Source organism: Crocuta crocuta, unplaced genomic scaffold, assembly GCF_008692635.1.
Source record: "Crocuta crocuta isolate KB4526 unplaced genomic scaffold, BGI_CrCroc_1.0 scaffold16, whole genome shotgun sequence".
Taxonomy (NCBI): domain Eukaryota; kingdom Metazoa; phylum Chordata; class Mammalia; order Carnivora; family Hyaenidae; genus Crocuta; species Crocuta crocuta.
This window is the reverse complement of record NW_027531893.1, coordinates 15,293,775-15,308,282: the sequence shown is the minus strand read 5'-3', so window position 1 is coordinate 15,308,282 and position 14,508 is coordinate 15,293,775. Positions and strand designations below refer to the sequence as shown.

Genomic DNA, 14,508 nt, shown 5'->3' with positions numbered 1-14,508 from the left:
AATGTGGGTGGGAGTAAGGGTGAGATCACAGATGAGAAAACCACCAAAGCAGGGGCCACAGCACTGCATACTTTTTGTAGTCCATATAAATGGCATCTTCTGGAGCTGTGCAGTGTACAATAAAAGCAGACCTCCCAACTCTAGGGAGGTGAGTTAGATCATGCTTTTATCCCATTCACCTCTGTTCACAGGACTCCAAGCATCACAAACTGGGAGGAAACCCCGGGGAGGGGGGGGTGGTCAACCTATCTTTGCTTTTGGGCAGGTCTTCCCCACAGCAGAAGTAGCTCTGAAGAGCAGAAAGAATGGGGCGGCTTTCTTCTCTGACCTCAACTTTGATGTGGATGGCAGTGGTGGTAACTTCTTGGGTCATAACAGCTGTAGCCACTGACACCTCAGAAGCAAGTAAGTCGTGTGTGTGTGTGTGTGTGTGTGTGTGTGTGTGTGTGTGTGTGTGTGTGTGTGTGTGTAGGAAACAATGCCACCATTAGCAGAGGAGATCACACCCCCTCTCCTATCATGCTTGGAATTCGATTTATCCTAAATCCATTTTTGATACTTTCACATATACAGGACTCAGGAATTTTGCTAAAATGCAGGCTCTGATTCAATGTGTCTGGGGTAGGGCCTGAAATTCTGCATTTCTGACAAGCTCTCAGGTGATGCTAATGCTGTGGTCCTTGGATCACACGTTGAGAGGCAAGAGTCTAGAATACCACTAAGGTCCCCTGCCATTTTCCTGGAAGGTCAGGAACATACTTAACCACACAGGAGATTTGAAACACCTAAGTGACTCCCAAATACCTCCCCTTGCATTCTTAAGAGGTCATTCCATTGGGTCTTGCATCATCCTCATCTAGCTTTCAGCTTATCCCTGGAGAAGGGAACTGGGCCTCTCCCCCGAGCTGGAGAACTCTGGGGCACAGTAAATGCCATGTCAGTGTCCTGGTTAAGAGCAGGTCCTGCTACCTGTCCTGTGGTCCTGCTACCAACAGAGCACAGGGTTTAAACACTCTGAACCTCGGTTTGCTCATCTTTAAAATAAGGAGAAATACAAAAGCAATCCCACAGGGGCCATTGGGGAGGATTCAATGAGACAATGAGTGAAAAGCACAGATCCCAATGTAAATGCTTAACAAACAATAGCTCATTATCTTTACTGCTTTTATTGTCATGGAGGATGTCACACAAAGTGGGAACACCCCTGTCTGAGAGAGCTGGGGAAGTCTTCAGAGGGGAGGCAGGAAAGATCTGAGCAAAAAGCATTAAATGTTCAAAGGTGGGGAAGTGGTGTCAGGGTCACCTAATCATACCATTGTGTCAAGAACTCTGTGTTATTCCTCTGGATATGGAAACATGGATATTTTTAAATAAGATACAGTTTGAAAGCAATGCTTAACACAGAACAATACACAGTGGAATCATAAGGGGAGTTCTGGTATTTGGTTTGGGGGGAGTCCTCCATTAAGTCCAAAGAACATGGTACCCAAAGAGATGCAGGAAGACTCTCCGGGTGACCACTGACCCAGCTGCCACCACTCTGAGGCTGGGCTTTTCTGTCCACAGGAAGCTGCTCTGAATGTCACAGCAATGCCACCTGCATGGAGGATGGGGTTGCCACAACATGCTCCTGCCACGTGGGTTTCACTGGCAATGGCCTTATGTGCATGGACCTAGACGAATGTGCCATGTCTGGGGTGCACAACTGCTCCGAGGACAGCATCTGTGTGAACACGCTGGGCTCCTACTTGTGTACCTGCCCTGATGGCTTCCGCCTGACGCCTGGGCTGGGTTGCACTGATGTGGATGAGTGCGCTGAGCCGGGGCTCAGCGGCTGCCACTCCCTGGCCACCTGCATCAACCACAGAGGCAACTACTCATGTGTGTGTCCTGCCGGCTACTGGGGTGATGGGTGGCACTGTGAGTGTTCCCCAGGCTCCTGCGGTCTAGGACTGGACTGCGTGCCCGAGGGCGACGCGCTTGTGTGCGCCGACCCATGCCAGGCGCACCGCATCCTGGATGAGTACTGGCGCAGCACCGAGTATGGAGCGGGCTATGCCTGCGACTCAGGCCTGAGTGGTTGGTACCGCTTCATGGGGCAGGGTGGCGTGCGCCTGGCGGAGACATGCGTGCCAGTCCTGAGCTGCAGTACGGCTGCACCCATGTGGCTGAATGGCTCGCACCCGTCCAGTGACGAGGGCATCGTGAGCCGCACGGCCTGTGCACACTGGAGTGGCCACTGTTGCCTGTGGGATGCACCCGTCCAAGTAAAGGCCTGTGCGGGCTACTATGTCTACAACCTGACTGCGCCCCCTGAGTGCTATCTGGCCTACTGCACAGGTGAGTGGGCGTCTCCCCTCTCCCCCACCTTCATTCCAGGCCTGGGTGGGCACCATGGGAGGCTGGGGGGCATCCCTGCTGATTGGCTGTGTCTGTGACCCTGCAGACCCCAGCTCTGTGTTGGGGACGTGTGAGGAGTGCGGTATAGACGAGGACTGCAAATCGGATGATGGCACATGGAGCTGCCAGTGCAAACAGGACTTCAACGTCACTGGTGAGGACAGTGGGAGGAGGCAAGGTGCTGAGAAATGTCAGTAACTGGGGGAGGGACACGTTCCTGTGTGTGAGTTGGGGACATGTAGGGATGATATGGGGATGCATGTCATCCAATCTGAGTGAAAAGCAGGTCCAGTAATATCTATTAAGACCAGCAGAAGCTCTCTGAGCTCCTGGTGTCATTTTAGTTGACCCCAAAGCTCCTAGCACTTGGGGGGCCTCCTTATCCCCTCCTTCTTTCTGAGGCTAGCACACCACACCCAAAGGCTACCTAAGGCATATTTTTACAGTTCAAGAACAAAGGACTAGTGACCAGCCAATGGTTTCTTCCACTCACAACTAGAGGACCCAGGTCAGGGCTGTGGCCATCTCTTAAGACTCAGATTCCCCATATGTACAATGATTGAAGCAGGATAGCATCTCCCACACTTCAGTCATGATTTTAGTCACATCCAAGTTCCAGCTTTATAATTTTGCTTTAACAAGGTACTACCCTCTACCGTGATTTTTATTATTAACTTGTTTTTCACTATATTGACTGAATCCTTCTTTTAAATAAACTTGAGACATTAATGGTCACTACGGCATCTATCTGTGGCAAGTAACACCTTCAATAGAAGGTAACAGTAAAAATGAATACAAGGAGGGGCGCCTGGGTAGCTCAGTCAGTTAAACACCGGCTTCGGCTCAGGTCATGATCTCGCAGTTCGTGGGTTCGAGCCCCGCGTCAGGCTCTGTGCTGACAGCTAGCCTGGAGCCTCTTTCAGATTCTGTATCTCCCTCTGTCTCTGACCCTCCCCTGCTCACGCTGTGTCTCTCTCTCTCAGAAATAAATAAAACATTTAATAATTTAAAAAATGAATACAAGGAAAGAATGTTATTAAATTCCAGCATATGTGTAATACTTCAATTTTAAAAAGTTAAAAAAATCCAGCTAGATATTCATTTGTTCCCCAAACACTTAGCCTGATATCTGCATTCTGTTGTTTTAAAATGGAAATTAGCAAGTGAATAGCATTAAAAATATTAGTAGCTAGTGAGGACTATCTCTTTGATAGAGAAAGGATGGAAAGATGTTGTAATTAATGTGGTTGTTGTTTTGTTTTATGGAGACTCAGTGTTATTTAATGCTGGGGGGTGAATGGTCCCAAAATAATATTTTGTTTTGTATACAATCCACATGAAGGGTAACAAGGGGCTGATGGTTGGCCCTGAGCATCCAGTGTTGCTCATAGTCCAATCTTGTGCCTCAGTCCCTCTGATAGAGAGACCATAGCACAAACAAAGGCTAATCTAAGTGCCCCTCAGGTGGTGGCTAGCCCAACCAGCGGTTCCTGGAGATGTGGTGGACACTGAATTGTGGTCACAGGGTTCCAATCCCACCTTCTCTGACTATTTCAGATCTTTCCCTCCTGGAGCGCAGACTGGAGTGTGGGGCCAATGACATCAAGGTGTCCCTGGGCAAGTGCCAGCTGAAGAGCCTGGGCTTTGAGAAGGTTTTCATGTACCTGCGTGACAGCCAGTGTTCGGGCTTCATTGAGAAGGGAGACCGGGACTGGATATCTGTGGTGACTCCAGCCAGGGATGGCCCCTGTGGGACAGTGATGACGGTATGTGCTGGACAGTGTGGAATAGAGTGAGAGCACTGCCTGGTTCAAGCCCTAGCTTTACCATTTCCTAGTTGTATGAGCCTGGCTGTGCCTCAGTTTCCTCGACTGTAAAATGGGAAAACAGTACCTACTTCATAGGTTTTCTGAGGATTGAATGAGTTAATGTATGTAAAGTGATGAGGACAGTGACTGGCACAGTGTAAGTGCTTAATAAATGTCAGCTTCAAATAAAGAGAATGATCCTGATGACAGTTCCCCATTTTACAGATGGAAACAGAAGGACCTATACAGGGCAGTGATTCTTCTCAGCCAGTAGGTATTGACACTGGGCTCAGAAGCAGGTCTATCTATCTTGGGTAGTCCTGGGAGGCAAGGACCTGCATCACTGGTATGTAGAGAACCAGGAATTCACCTACAGAAACCTCTTCAAAAGGGACCTAGAGGCCAATGTCTGAGTGAATACTGCTTCCCCAACTCCCTCATCCCCTGGAAAGAAAAGGAAAGAAGACAAAAGAAAGAAAGAAGGAAGTTGTCATTTGCTTCATGCAGGATTTAAAATTCTAGCATTAACAATGACTCAGGACATGGTTTTTAGTCTTTGAGAGAGGAAGTATGGCCTAACCAGAAGAGCCCAGGCTTATAAGATCTCACATCTTGTGGGCAAGTTACTCAGAGTTACTCAGTTTCTAAGAAACCTTGTCTCCTCATCATAAAACAAGGAGTAGTAACCCTGCCCCTCAGGGTCATTGAAGGGGCTAATGCAGTGATGTCAGAGGAGCATTTAACTCAGGACCTAGCACATGATGCATGCTTGTAGATGCCTGCTATTTTGTTATAATTTCTGATTATGACAGCTGGGAGGGCAGAGAAACTCCTTTGGTTTTGAGTCCTACTCAGATTTTTATGCCCCCTTCTCCCACTCCCACCCCCCCCAACACAGAGGAATGAAACCCATGCAACGTACAGCAACACCCTCTACCTGGCAGATGAGATCATCATCCGTGACCTCAACATCAAAATCAACTTTGCATGCTCCTACCCCCTGGACATGAAAGTCAGTTTGAAGACCTCCTTGCAGCCAATGGTCAGGTGCGCCCAGAGAGGGCCCCCAGTGCCCCTGCCGACTCTACCCCACGACTCTTTAAACACCAGGTCCTCAGCTGCCCTGTCAACTGCCAGCCATAAGGAGCTGGGTGGGGATACTGGGAAGCAGTATTCTCAATGGAATACAGCCCAACTGGGAATTCTGGAGCCCAGATTCAAATCCAGGCTCTGTCACATACTAACAAGATGGCTTTGGAAATTGATAGCCCCACCCTGGGTATCGGTCTTATGTGAAATGGATTTAGCAGTACTTTCTTAGAAGCACAACAGTGCTTTGCATATGTGAGTCAAATATTAGGGCCTCTGGCTTATCAGAGGGGCAGGGTGGTTGGGCCAGATGGAAGGAGGGAGAGTTCCTGGTCCAGATCTGCTGTTTATATGATATATAAATCATATGCTATATTTGGACCTCAGTTTCCTTCCTTCCTCTGTAAAAAGGAGGAGTTGATTAAAGAGGGATTTGTAAATTATGCCTCTTGAGTGCCTTTGGGGATGCCTGCAAGGTGAACCAGAAAAGTTCCACCCATATGGGGTGCCACATGATGTTTTAATATTAAAAATAATTTTATAAAAGGATCCTGTTGCTAAAAAAAAATTGAAAATCTCTGAGTAGGATGAATCACAGTCCAGTGATGCTGATGTTGGAAAAAATTACAGTTGTAATTATAACAAGCACTTACCAAGAGCTGACTATATGTCAGGCATTGTGCTAATGGCTCTATAGGAAGCATCTCATTGAAATCTTAGAGCACCTTAAGGTGTAGATATTACTGTTATTATTATTCCCATTATTCAGATGTGGAAATCGAGGCTCAGAGAAGATTGAGTAACTTCTCCAAAGTTAGTAAGTGGCAGAGCTGGGATTCAAACCCAGGCCATCAGGCCCAGAGCCCCACTCTATCATGGCCTTCATTATGAAGCTTGCCCATGGTTACATGTTCTTTGAGCCAACCAGACTGGAGGAAGGGCACTAGGTACTGATGAGGGTGCGTGGCTGACTTGGGGGAAGAAGGTTGCTCATTGTCTGCCAGTGGCTGGAGCATCATCTGGCCAAGCAGTTCACTGAGGCAATGTGGCCATGTCTCAGCCTGACAGACTTCAGAGAACAACACATTTGTGTGCAGACATCTCTCTGGTTTGAGCTAGAAATCTTGCCTTGGTTCAAATCTGAGTCCAAGCCAATAACCCACTCCTCACCTATAAAATAGACTTCTACATTACTGGGTTTTTATCATATACCTTATTTCTAGGGTATCAGATATCCTTATAATGTCCTTTATTGGCTCATCCTGTGAAGTTTACATCAGTGTAGCTATTTTCAATATGGTTATAAAGAACCCATTTACAAAACCCGTCTTCTGCTATAGGTAGAACCAGAACTCTGACTTAGGCCTGTAGGACTCATAGCCGTCCTTTTAACTGTTCCAGGTTGAGACCAAAGAAGAAATGTAGGCGATTCCCTTGAGAATTTGTTTATTGCACTTCTTAAAGGCAAGGGCTACCAAGTGAGGGGGGTGGACATGTTACAAAAATTTTGATCTATGGCTCAGCAGCATCAGCAACACATGGGTACTTGTTAGAAATGCAGAACCTTGAGCCCTACCCAAACCTACCAAACCAGAACCTGCATTTCAACAAGATGCACAGGTGACCCATGTCTGCTCACTGCAGTTTGCAACCACTGCAGTAGTGGGTGGGTTCCAGTCCAACTGCTGGATAAAAATGCAGAGAGCTGCCAGGGGCTGCCCAGGACTATGGACCAGAAAGGGTAGGCCATGTGTTGCTGTTCTCAGATCTGGTTTTCTCACCAGCCCCTCTCTCCCTGTAGTGCCCTAAACATCAGTGTGGGTGGAACAGGCATGTTCACTGTGCGGATGGCACTCTTCCAGAGCCCTACCTACACACAGCCCTACCAAGGCTCCTCTGTGACCCTGGCCACAGAGGCCTTTCTCTACGTGGGCACGATGCTGGATGGGGGTGACTTGTCCCGGTTTGCACTGCTGATGACCAACTGCTACGCCACACCCAGCAGCAATGCTACGGACCCCTTGAAGTACTTCATCATCCAGGACAGGTGAGGCCCTGGGCCTCACCAGGGCAGAAGGGGGCAGCCTCTGGATTGGGATTTAGGATAAAGTACATCTTTATATTTGTTAATCTCTAGCTGAAAATTTAGCATCACCATCCATTATGAATATAGGCAACAAATCATAGAAGTATTAGCAGAACATTTGCACACGTCAATACTTTCAGTTACTAGAATATTAGTTTCTACTAGAAATTATTTAATGTATTATCAATATATATACTTATAAGTATATGTATTTATATATAATAGATATGTAAATATATAATGCATATATCAAATGTTTGAATATTTTGAGAACTACACTTCAACTGCTTTCCTTTATAATCTTAGGTACTTTATGTGTTTAAAACATTATTTTTGAGGAGGGATACATAGGCTTTACCAGAAGGCTGGAGGTGTCCAGGACTCAAGAAAAGGTTAAGAAACCTGACTGAAAGGTGCACTCACCCAGGGCAGGAGGCAAGTGAGCAGTATTTGGCTGGGAGGAGTGAGCTGGAGACACAGTGAATGAAGGACCAGTTGTAAAAGGGAGGACACAGGAGTGCTGCTTTTTACTCCAGAGGCATTGGAGAGCCGTGGGCCACACTGTGAGAAAGTAATTCACAACGTCATTCAAAATGGAACAGATGTTTTTGGAAGCTTCCTGTGTGCCAGGCTCTGTACATAACACAGTGCACAGAACAGACAAAATTCTATGCCCTCAGATGGCTGATATTCCAAGAAGGGGGCGACCAATAAGTAACCAAGATAAATCTATAGCATGTCAGTGGTAATGGAGCTATAGGAAAAACCCAAAGCAGGGACAGGGGAGGGGCATTTGCAATTTTAATAGCATAGTCAGAAAGACAGTGACCTATTCCCGTTTTAGTTCTTAGAATGTGTCCTGAATACATCAAGGGAAAAGTCTTAGTTGGGTGCTCATCTGACGTTTACACCTCTCTGTTATTTGCTAATCCCCTTTGCAACAGAAAGAAAGCGTAAGTCTGTTTTAGGGCCTTTAGCTGTGACAGTAGCTAACTAAAATTTAATAGCATGGTTTACTTTGTATTTATCTGTAAATGGTCATGTTTTGCTTATGGCAAGTGATACTGGTTTGCTATTTGTGGTCAGGATCAGAAGACTCTTCTAAAAAGTTAGATGTACTCCAAAAAAATGTACATATATTTGATAAAAATAGTAAGTAGATAATAATATAGGTGTTGAGAAACACAGGAAAACATACATAAAGGTGGTGTCTAGGTAAGGCAAAAAAAATTTTGGAAAAGGGGTGGGATGATCTTGATTGGGCCATCATGAAGATATGGGTTCACATCATGGCTTTGCTACTTCTTAGTCCAGAGACATAAGCCGTCTCATCTCTCTATTCGTGTTCTCATATGTGAAATGGACACATGTGCAGTTGAGCATGTATTCTGTGAAATGCTTGAAAAGTTGTGAAAAAGAAGCAGGAAGAAATGTTGGGTGTGCCTTTGTTTTTCTGTCTGGTCATGTGTGAGAGTTAGACTGGGACCACCAGTCTAAGAGGGATGCCAAACATCTCAGGATGTGTAAGGAGGAGCTGGCTGGGGAGAAGTGAGAAGGGTTCTCACTCAACCTGCCCTGCTCAGGTTGCATGCATGGGGCTTTCCGGCGGTGGGTCCCCTTAACCTTAGAGCTTTTATTTTGCCAAGTGGAGCGTGCACCTTTGCAATCAGATTGAATTGTGGAGGACACAAAGCACAGAGTTCCCTTCTCAGTTCTTCCTCTTTGCAGTCAGCATCCAGGCCCTCTCCTCAATCAATTCTGAGCAAATCATGTAAAACAGCAGAGAAGATGCTCAATTTATCTGCCCATGTATCTTGATCCAGCCCAGCATATACGTGAGTCACTGCATGTGCAATTTTGAGTTTCGGTGCCATTGTGTATGTCTACAGATGGGCACACACACTCCCATTTGGCCATTGCCCCTCAGGACTTAGAAGCTGTCCATTGTTATAGTTAGAACCAGCCACACAGAAGACAGCAAAGCAATGGTAAGCTAATGATCCTGAATGTCATGTCCTAGGAAACCACGCTGGCTTTATTACATTGTTTCAACTCTGTGCTGACCACAGTTTTACTTCAGCATCATACATATGTAGCATCTACTATGTGTCATATACTATAGTAAGCGCTTTGAAAAGTTAACTCACTTAATCTTCACAGCTATCTTATGAAACGGGTTACAAATAGTAGTCCTTGTATATGGATAGGAAGACTGGAGCACAGAGAGATTAGGCTGCTTAAAGACACACATCTAATAATAAATGGTGGGGTGAGATTTGAACCCAGACTGGCCATAGAGTGCTTACTTAACCAACCATGTTATATGACTTAAACCTCCCAGATGTCCACGCACTGAGGACTCAACCATCCAGGTAGTGGAGAATGGGGAGTCCCCTCAGGGACGATTTTCTGTCCAGATGTTCCGTTTTGCTGGGAACTATGACCTGGTCTACCTGCACTGTGAAGTCTATCTGTGTGACACTGTTAATGAAAAATGCAAACCTGTAAGTTGCCTTTCTTCCCTCAGGCTGCGTGCCATAACCTCCCCCTCCCCCATCTCCCATAACCAAAGACATTTGGCCACAAGGTCTAAGAGAAAACAAACATTTTGGCTGTTTCTCTTTTAGCCCAGGAATAGAATGAGCAGTAAGATGGGGTAGGCATGGCCAGGTAAGAGACCTAAGCTTTGGGAAATCAGGCAGGATCAGTACATTGCGATTGGCTGGTAAATGTTCTGGCTTATCTGCAGGCTTGTGTTCTGATAACAGAAGCTGACGTTTTAAAGCACCAGGTGCACCTTATCTGGGTTAACTTCTTAAATTATTTGTAGTAACTAAAGGAGAGAAATTTTATTACTTCCTTTTTCTATATGAGCTGCTCAGAGAACTTTGGTAACTTTCCTAAGATTGTACACCTAACAAATGGTACAGGTGGGGCATGAGCTTAGGTATGCAGATCTCCTGACAACCCTTGCCTCTCCCATCCTCAAGCCCCAGACTGAGGCAGGAGGAAGCCCCAGTGAGGAGGGCAGCCCATTCCCCACGGCAGGACCACATTCAGTCTCCCTCATGGAAGCGTTTCTTCATTGCCTTCTTCCTACAGACCTGCTCCGGGGCCCGATTCCGCAGTGGGGGCATCATAGACCAAACCCACATCCTGAACTTGGGTCCCATCACACGAAAAAGTAAGAGAGACACTTCCTTCCCCATGCTCCTGGTGGGGAATATTCTCTGGAGATGAGGAGGGATGACAGAACTCAACATGTGGATCTTACTGTGTTCAGACTGGAGCAAGTTGACTTTGTGGGGCAAGGTGGACTATAAGCTGCCTTTTACCAGCTCCCAGTCATTTGTTCATTCTGTTGCGCAAATCTGTTCTTGTGCCTCCTATATGCTAGGACCTATACTAGTGATTGGGGATCTTGTGGTGAGCAAAAGCAGAGAGACCTGGTTCACATGGAACCTAGAGACCACTGGAACAGGCATTATTCAAACTGAGGAGGGATTAACTAAGAGGGGTCAGGGAAAAGGGGTGAGGGGAAGGGAATCTCAGGCAGAGGGTACGGCATGGGCAAAGGGCCTGTGGTGGGAGGTAGCCCAGCCTGCTAGAGGAACTGAGAAAAGGCCAGGCAGGCTGGAAAGAAGAGGATGTTGGGATACGATAAGCTGATCCGGGGGCAGTGGGGGGTGGGGGGGTCCAGACCATGTGGGGACTTAACAGTTGTTGCTAAGGTTTAGGGCCTTTCTCCTGGAAGCAGTGGGGAACCCCTGAAGGCACAAAGCAGAGAAATGACATGATCAGATCTGGGTTTTAAAGACTATACTGTGTGCAAGGAGAAGAACAAATTGAAGGGTTATAACTCTGAATTCTTGCCGACTGCATGCCTTCTTCTTGCACTGATCCTTCTCTTTCCTTCTACAGATGTCCAGGCCATAGTCTCAAGGGCTGCTTCCAGCAGCCTGGGTAAGTTCAGGTCCCCTTTTCTTGGGGACATCTACTAGAACCTTCCTCTATGGCTTTCATCTATGAGCCCAGGATGTGCTGAAGCACCTGGACTGCTTGGCCTGAGCTCTGAAGAGGTGACTGCATCTGTGGAAACGTCTGGTCCTAGGGATGTACATATACACATATATGTATGCTGCCCCCTGCTAGTGCATATGTGCATATAGACACAGGCATGCACCGACTGGCATATCAGAATGTACATCACCCACACATTTGTGCATGTGCACACACACACGTCACATGCATATATTCATATTTGTACACACACACATACACGGACAGCTAGAGTTGCATGCGTGCATATTTTGCAGGCACAGACCCACACACACTTAAACAAACATATACCCAGTAGACATGCACACACTTGATCTGCACCCTGGGCACTTCCTGAAGCTTTGTGATTTATCTCTAACACATTTTTTCAGGATTCACTCAACAGGTGACAAATATATGTTCAGTGTGACTACATGCCAAGGACCATGCTTAGTTCCAGGATGAACACAACAGACAAATAAGAAATCTTGTTTCTCTGCTCCTCTGATGACAAAGGCCATGGAACAGGTGGCATTTTATGGCCTTTGATTTTCACAGACACTAACTTGTCTGAAAATCTAGATGAAAAGTAAATCCATGTAACTGTTGCCCTTCTTGGCTCCTGGTACCTAGATCTGAAGGAGTTGTTACACCAACCTAGTGTTTTATCTGAACTAGTCCAACCCTGTACCAGGGAGCTTGGAACTAAAGATCTAAGGTGTCCCTAAGAGGCTTGTACTCTGTAAATATCCAAAGGTTACCAAGGATGGTTGATTAGGTTGGGCACTGCACAAGTGTCCTTTCGAGGGGGGCTACCAATCCTAGGGCCAGAGGAAAGACTGTCTTCTTCAATCTGGTCCACCTTTTTCTCCCCTGAGTGGCACCTTTCTCTAATTGGATTTCAGAGCAGATAAAGAGAAAGAAGTTTCCTTTTTCTAACTGATCAGCCCAGAGAGGCTATCCTTTCTTAACTGGTCAGTCTAGAGGAGGTATCTTAGGTTATTTTTGCACAAAAGCACAATATTAGCAGCAGACTTGTAATTGCTTTCTTTGCAGGGTTCCTGAAGGTCTGGCTGCCTCTGCTTCTGTCGGCCTCCTTGACCCTGATGTCTCAGTGATTGGCAGCTGGAAACCCTGTGCTCTGTGGTTCTCACTTCCTGCTGAATGTGAGTGATGCAGTTTAGTGCTCCAGCCACAGAAAAACGAACTCACACTTCAATCACCCTGTTCCTTTTGCCCTGCCTTTAATCCTCGCTATCACAAAATGGCCTGTATCTTTAAATTCTACCTTCTCTCAAAATGGGACTTGTGACGTGTCTGCACTTAAGGTCCCATGTCTCCTTAAAAAGTGTGGCAAAATAATAAGTATTTTAAAAGCTCAGTCTTTGAAGTTATTCATTCATTCAATAAGTATTTTTTTTATTGAGCACCTACTATATGTAGGAATTGGCCATAGTTTTGAGGATCCTGTGGTGAGAAAAACCAGGACTCATGGAGTTCACACTCTGGTCGAAGAGACTGGGTTCAACTGGTTGAACTGTGCAACCTTAGATAAAATACATGATGTGTTTGAGCTTCATCCAACCATACATCCATTTGTTCAAGAAATATTTGCTGAGAATCTCCTCTGTGTTAGGCACTGTGCTCTCTGCTGCGGATACAGCAGGAAACACAATCCCTCCACTCATGGAGCTTGGAATCTGGCAAGAAATGGAGTGAACCTGAAGGGTGATTACAAGTGTGGCTGGCATGGCAGAAATGGAAGGTATAACCAAGGGCTGCTGCTGCTGCTGTATAAGGAGACCAATTATGATGCCCTCACAGGGCCCATTCAGCTTTGCAGAAACATTTATGTGAGCACCCAGTACACGCCAGGTACCATGATGGGTGCTGGGCAGACACTAGAGAATAAGACAGATGCAGTCCCTGTTCAGGAGTCTCACAATCTTTAGAGGTGATGTACTGACACAGCCTATGTACTTCTTCCTTCATTGCACTTGTCCCTCTCCATCCGAAAGATGTAGGTCTGTTTACATGGCCACAGCAGCAGCAGCAGTGGAGAGAAGACCCACTACTCCCACTGGCAGGGATGCTTCACAATGGGGGAGGGTGCTCGAGGAGGCTCGCTGAAGGCACAGCCATAAATAAAGAGGCTGCTGGGCCCTGGGGACCCAGATATTCCAAGGACTCTGGACTTCACTGTCAAGTGGGCCAGTGGAAGCGAATGATGGTGGGAAATGTCTACCTTGACACCAGCTGCTTCCTGGAACTCCAGCTGTGGCTTTTCAGGACAGACCAAGGCCCTGTTGCTTTATTAGAGCCTTCTGACCTCAGGGAAAACCACACGTGTGTATCAGCAAACAGGGACTATGGGGACAGTGTTTCTTGAGTTAAGAGACCTCAAACGCAGTCACGTAGACACACACCAAATCCCCATGCCTGCTGCCTTTGCACAAGGGCTTTACATAGGAGGACTTTAGAGCTGACCCCAGCCCTGTCTATGGTCAATCCATGCTTAGTGGAGCCTGGCTGGATTATGTGCAGATATACTTTGATTCAGGTACAACAAAACAAGAAGAAAAATAAAAAGGCCAAAGGCAAGATCCAGGAAAAAGAAAACATATCAGAATTAATCCATCTTTTCCTTTCTTTTCTTTATTTTCCTGTTTGTTTTTTAACAGTGAAGGAGCAGACTTCTGTTTATTTATTTTCAGAGAAAAAGAGTGAGAGAGTAGAACATGACTGGGGGAGAAGAAAGAGAGGGAGAAAGAGAATCCCAAGCAGGCTTCACACTCAGAGTAGAGCCTGATTCAGGGTTCCAGCTCAGGACCATGAGGCCATGACCTGAGCCAATATCATGAGTCAGATGCCTAACTGACTGAGTTACTGAGGTGCCCCTACTTTCTGTTTTTTTTAATCAGTTACGTATTCAACTCAACATTCAATAGATAATTTAAGCATAAATTCAATGACAGGCACTTTTATAGGCACAGAAACAGCAAGTAATCAAAACAGTCCTTGCTGGTAAAGCACTTATATTTAAAAGGGGGATACATTTAAACAATAACTATGTGAAATGTCAGCAGT

General features: G+C 46.2%; 1 protein-coding gene and 1 long non-coding RNA gene across 2 annotated transcripts in view; one reads left to right on the top strand and one right to left on the bottom strand.

The window, feature by feature from the left end:
- Positions 1 to 305: 305 nt before the first annotated feature.
- Positions 306 to 12,539, top strand: UMOD (uromodulin). The gene is made up of 10 exons (XM_077773200.1): positions 306 to 405; positions 1,567 to 2,340; positions 2,447 to 2,554; positions 3,958 to 4,166; positions 5,107 to 5,255; positions 7,099 to 7,344; positions 9,725 to 9,887; positions 10,486 to 10,567; positions 11,305 to 11,346; positions 12,478 to 12,539. Exons 1-10 carry the CDS (start codon positions 306 to 308, stop codon positions 12,537 to 12,539), a joined length of 1,935 nt encoding a protein of 644 aa, XP_077629326.1.
- Positions 7,707 to 14,508, bottom strand: part of LOC144239204 (uncharacterized) — a 141,404-nt gene continuing 134,602 nt past the window's right edge. The window contains exon 6 of the long non-coding RNA XR_013337337.1: positions 7,707 to 7,944. This is a non-coding gene — a long non-coding RNA (uncharacterized LOC144239204). The remainder of the gene's footprint in view (positions 7,945 to 14,508) is intronic.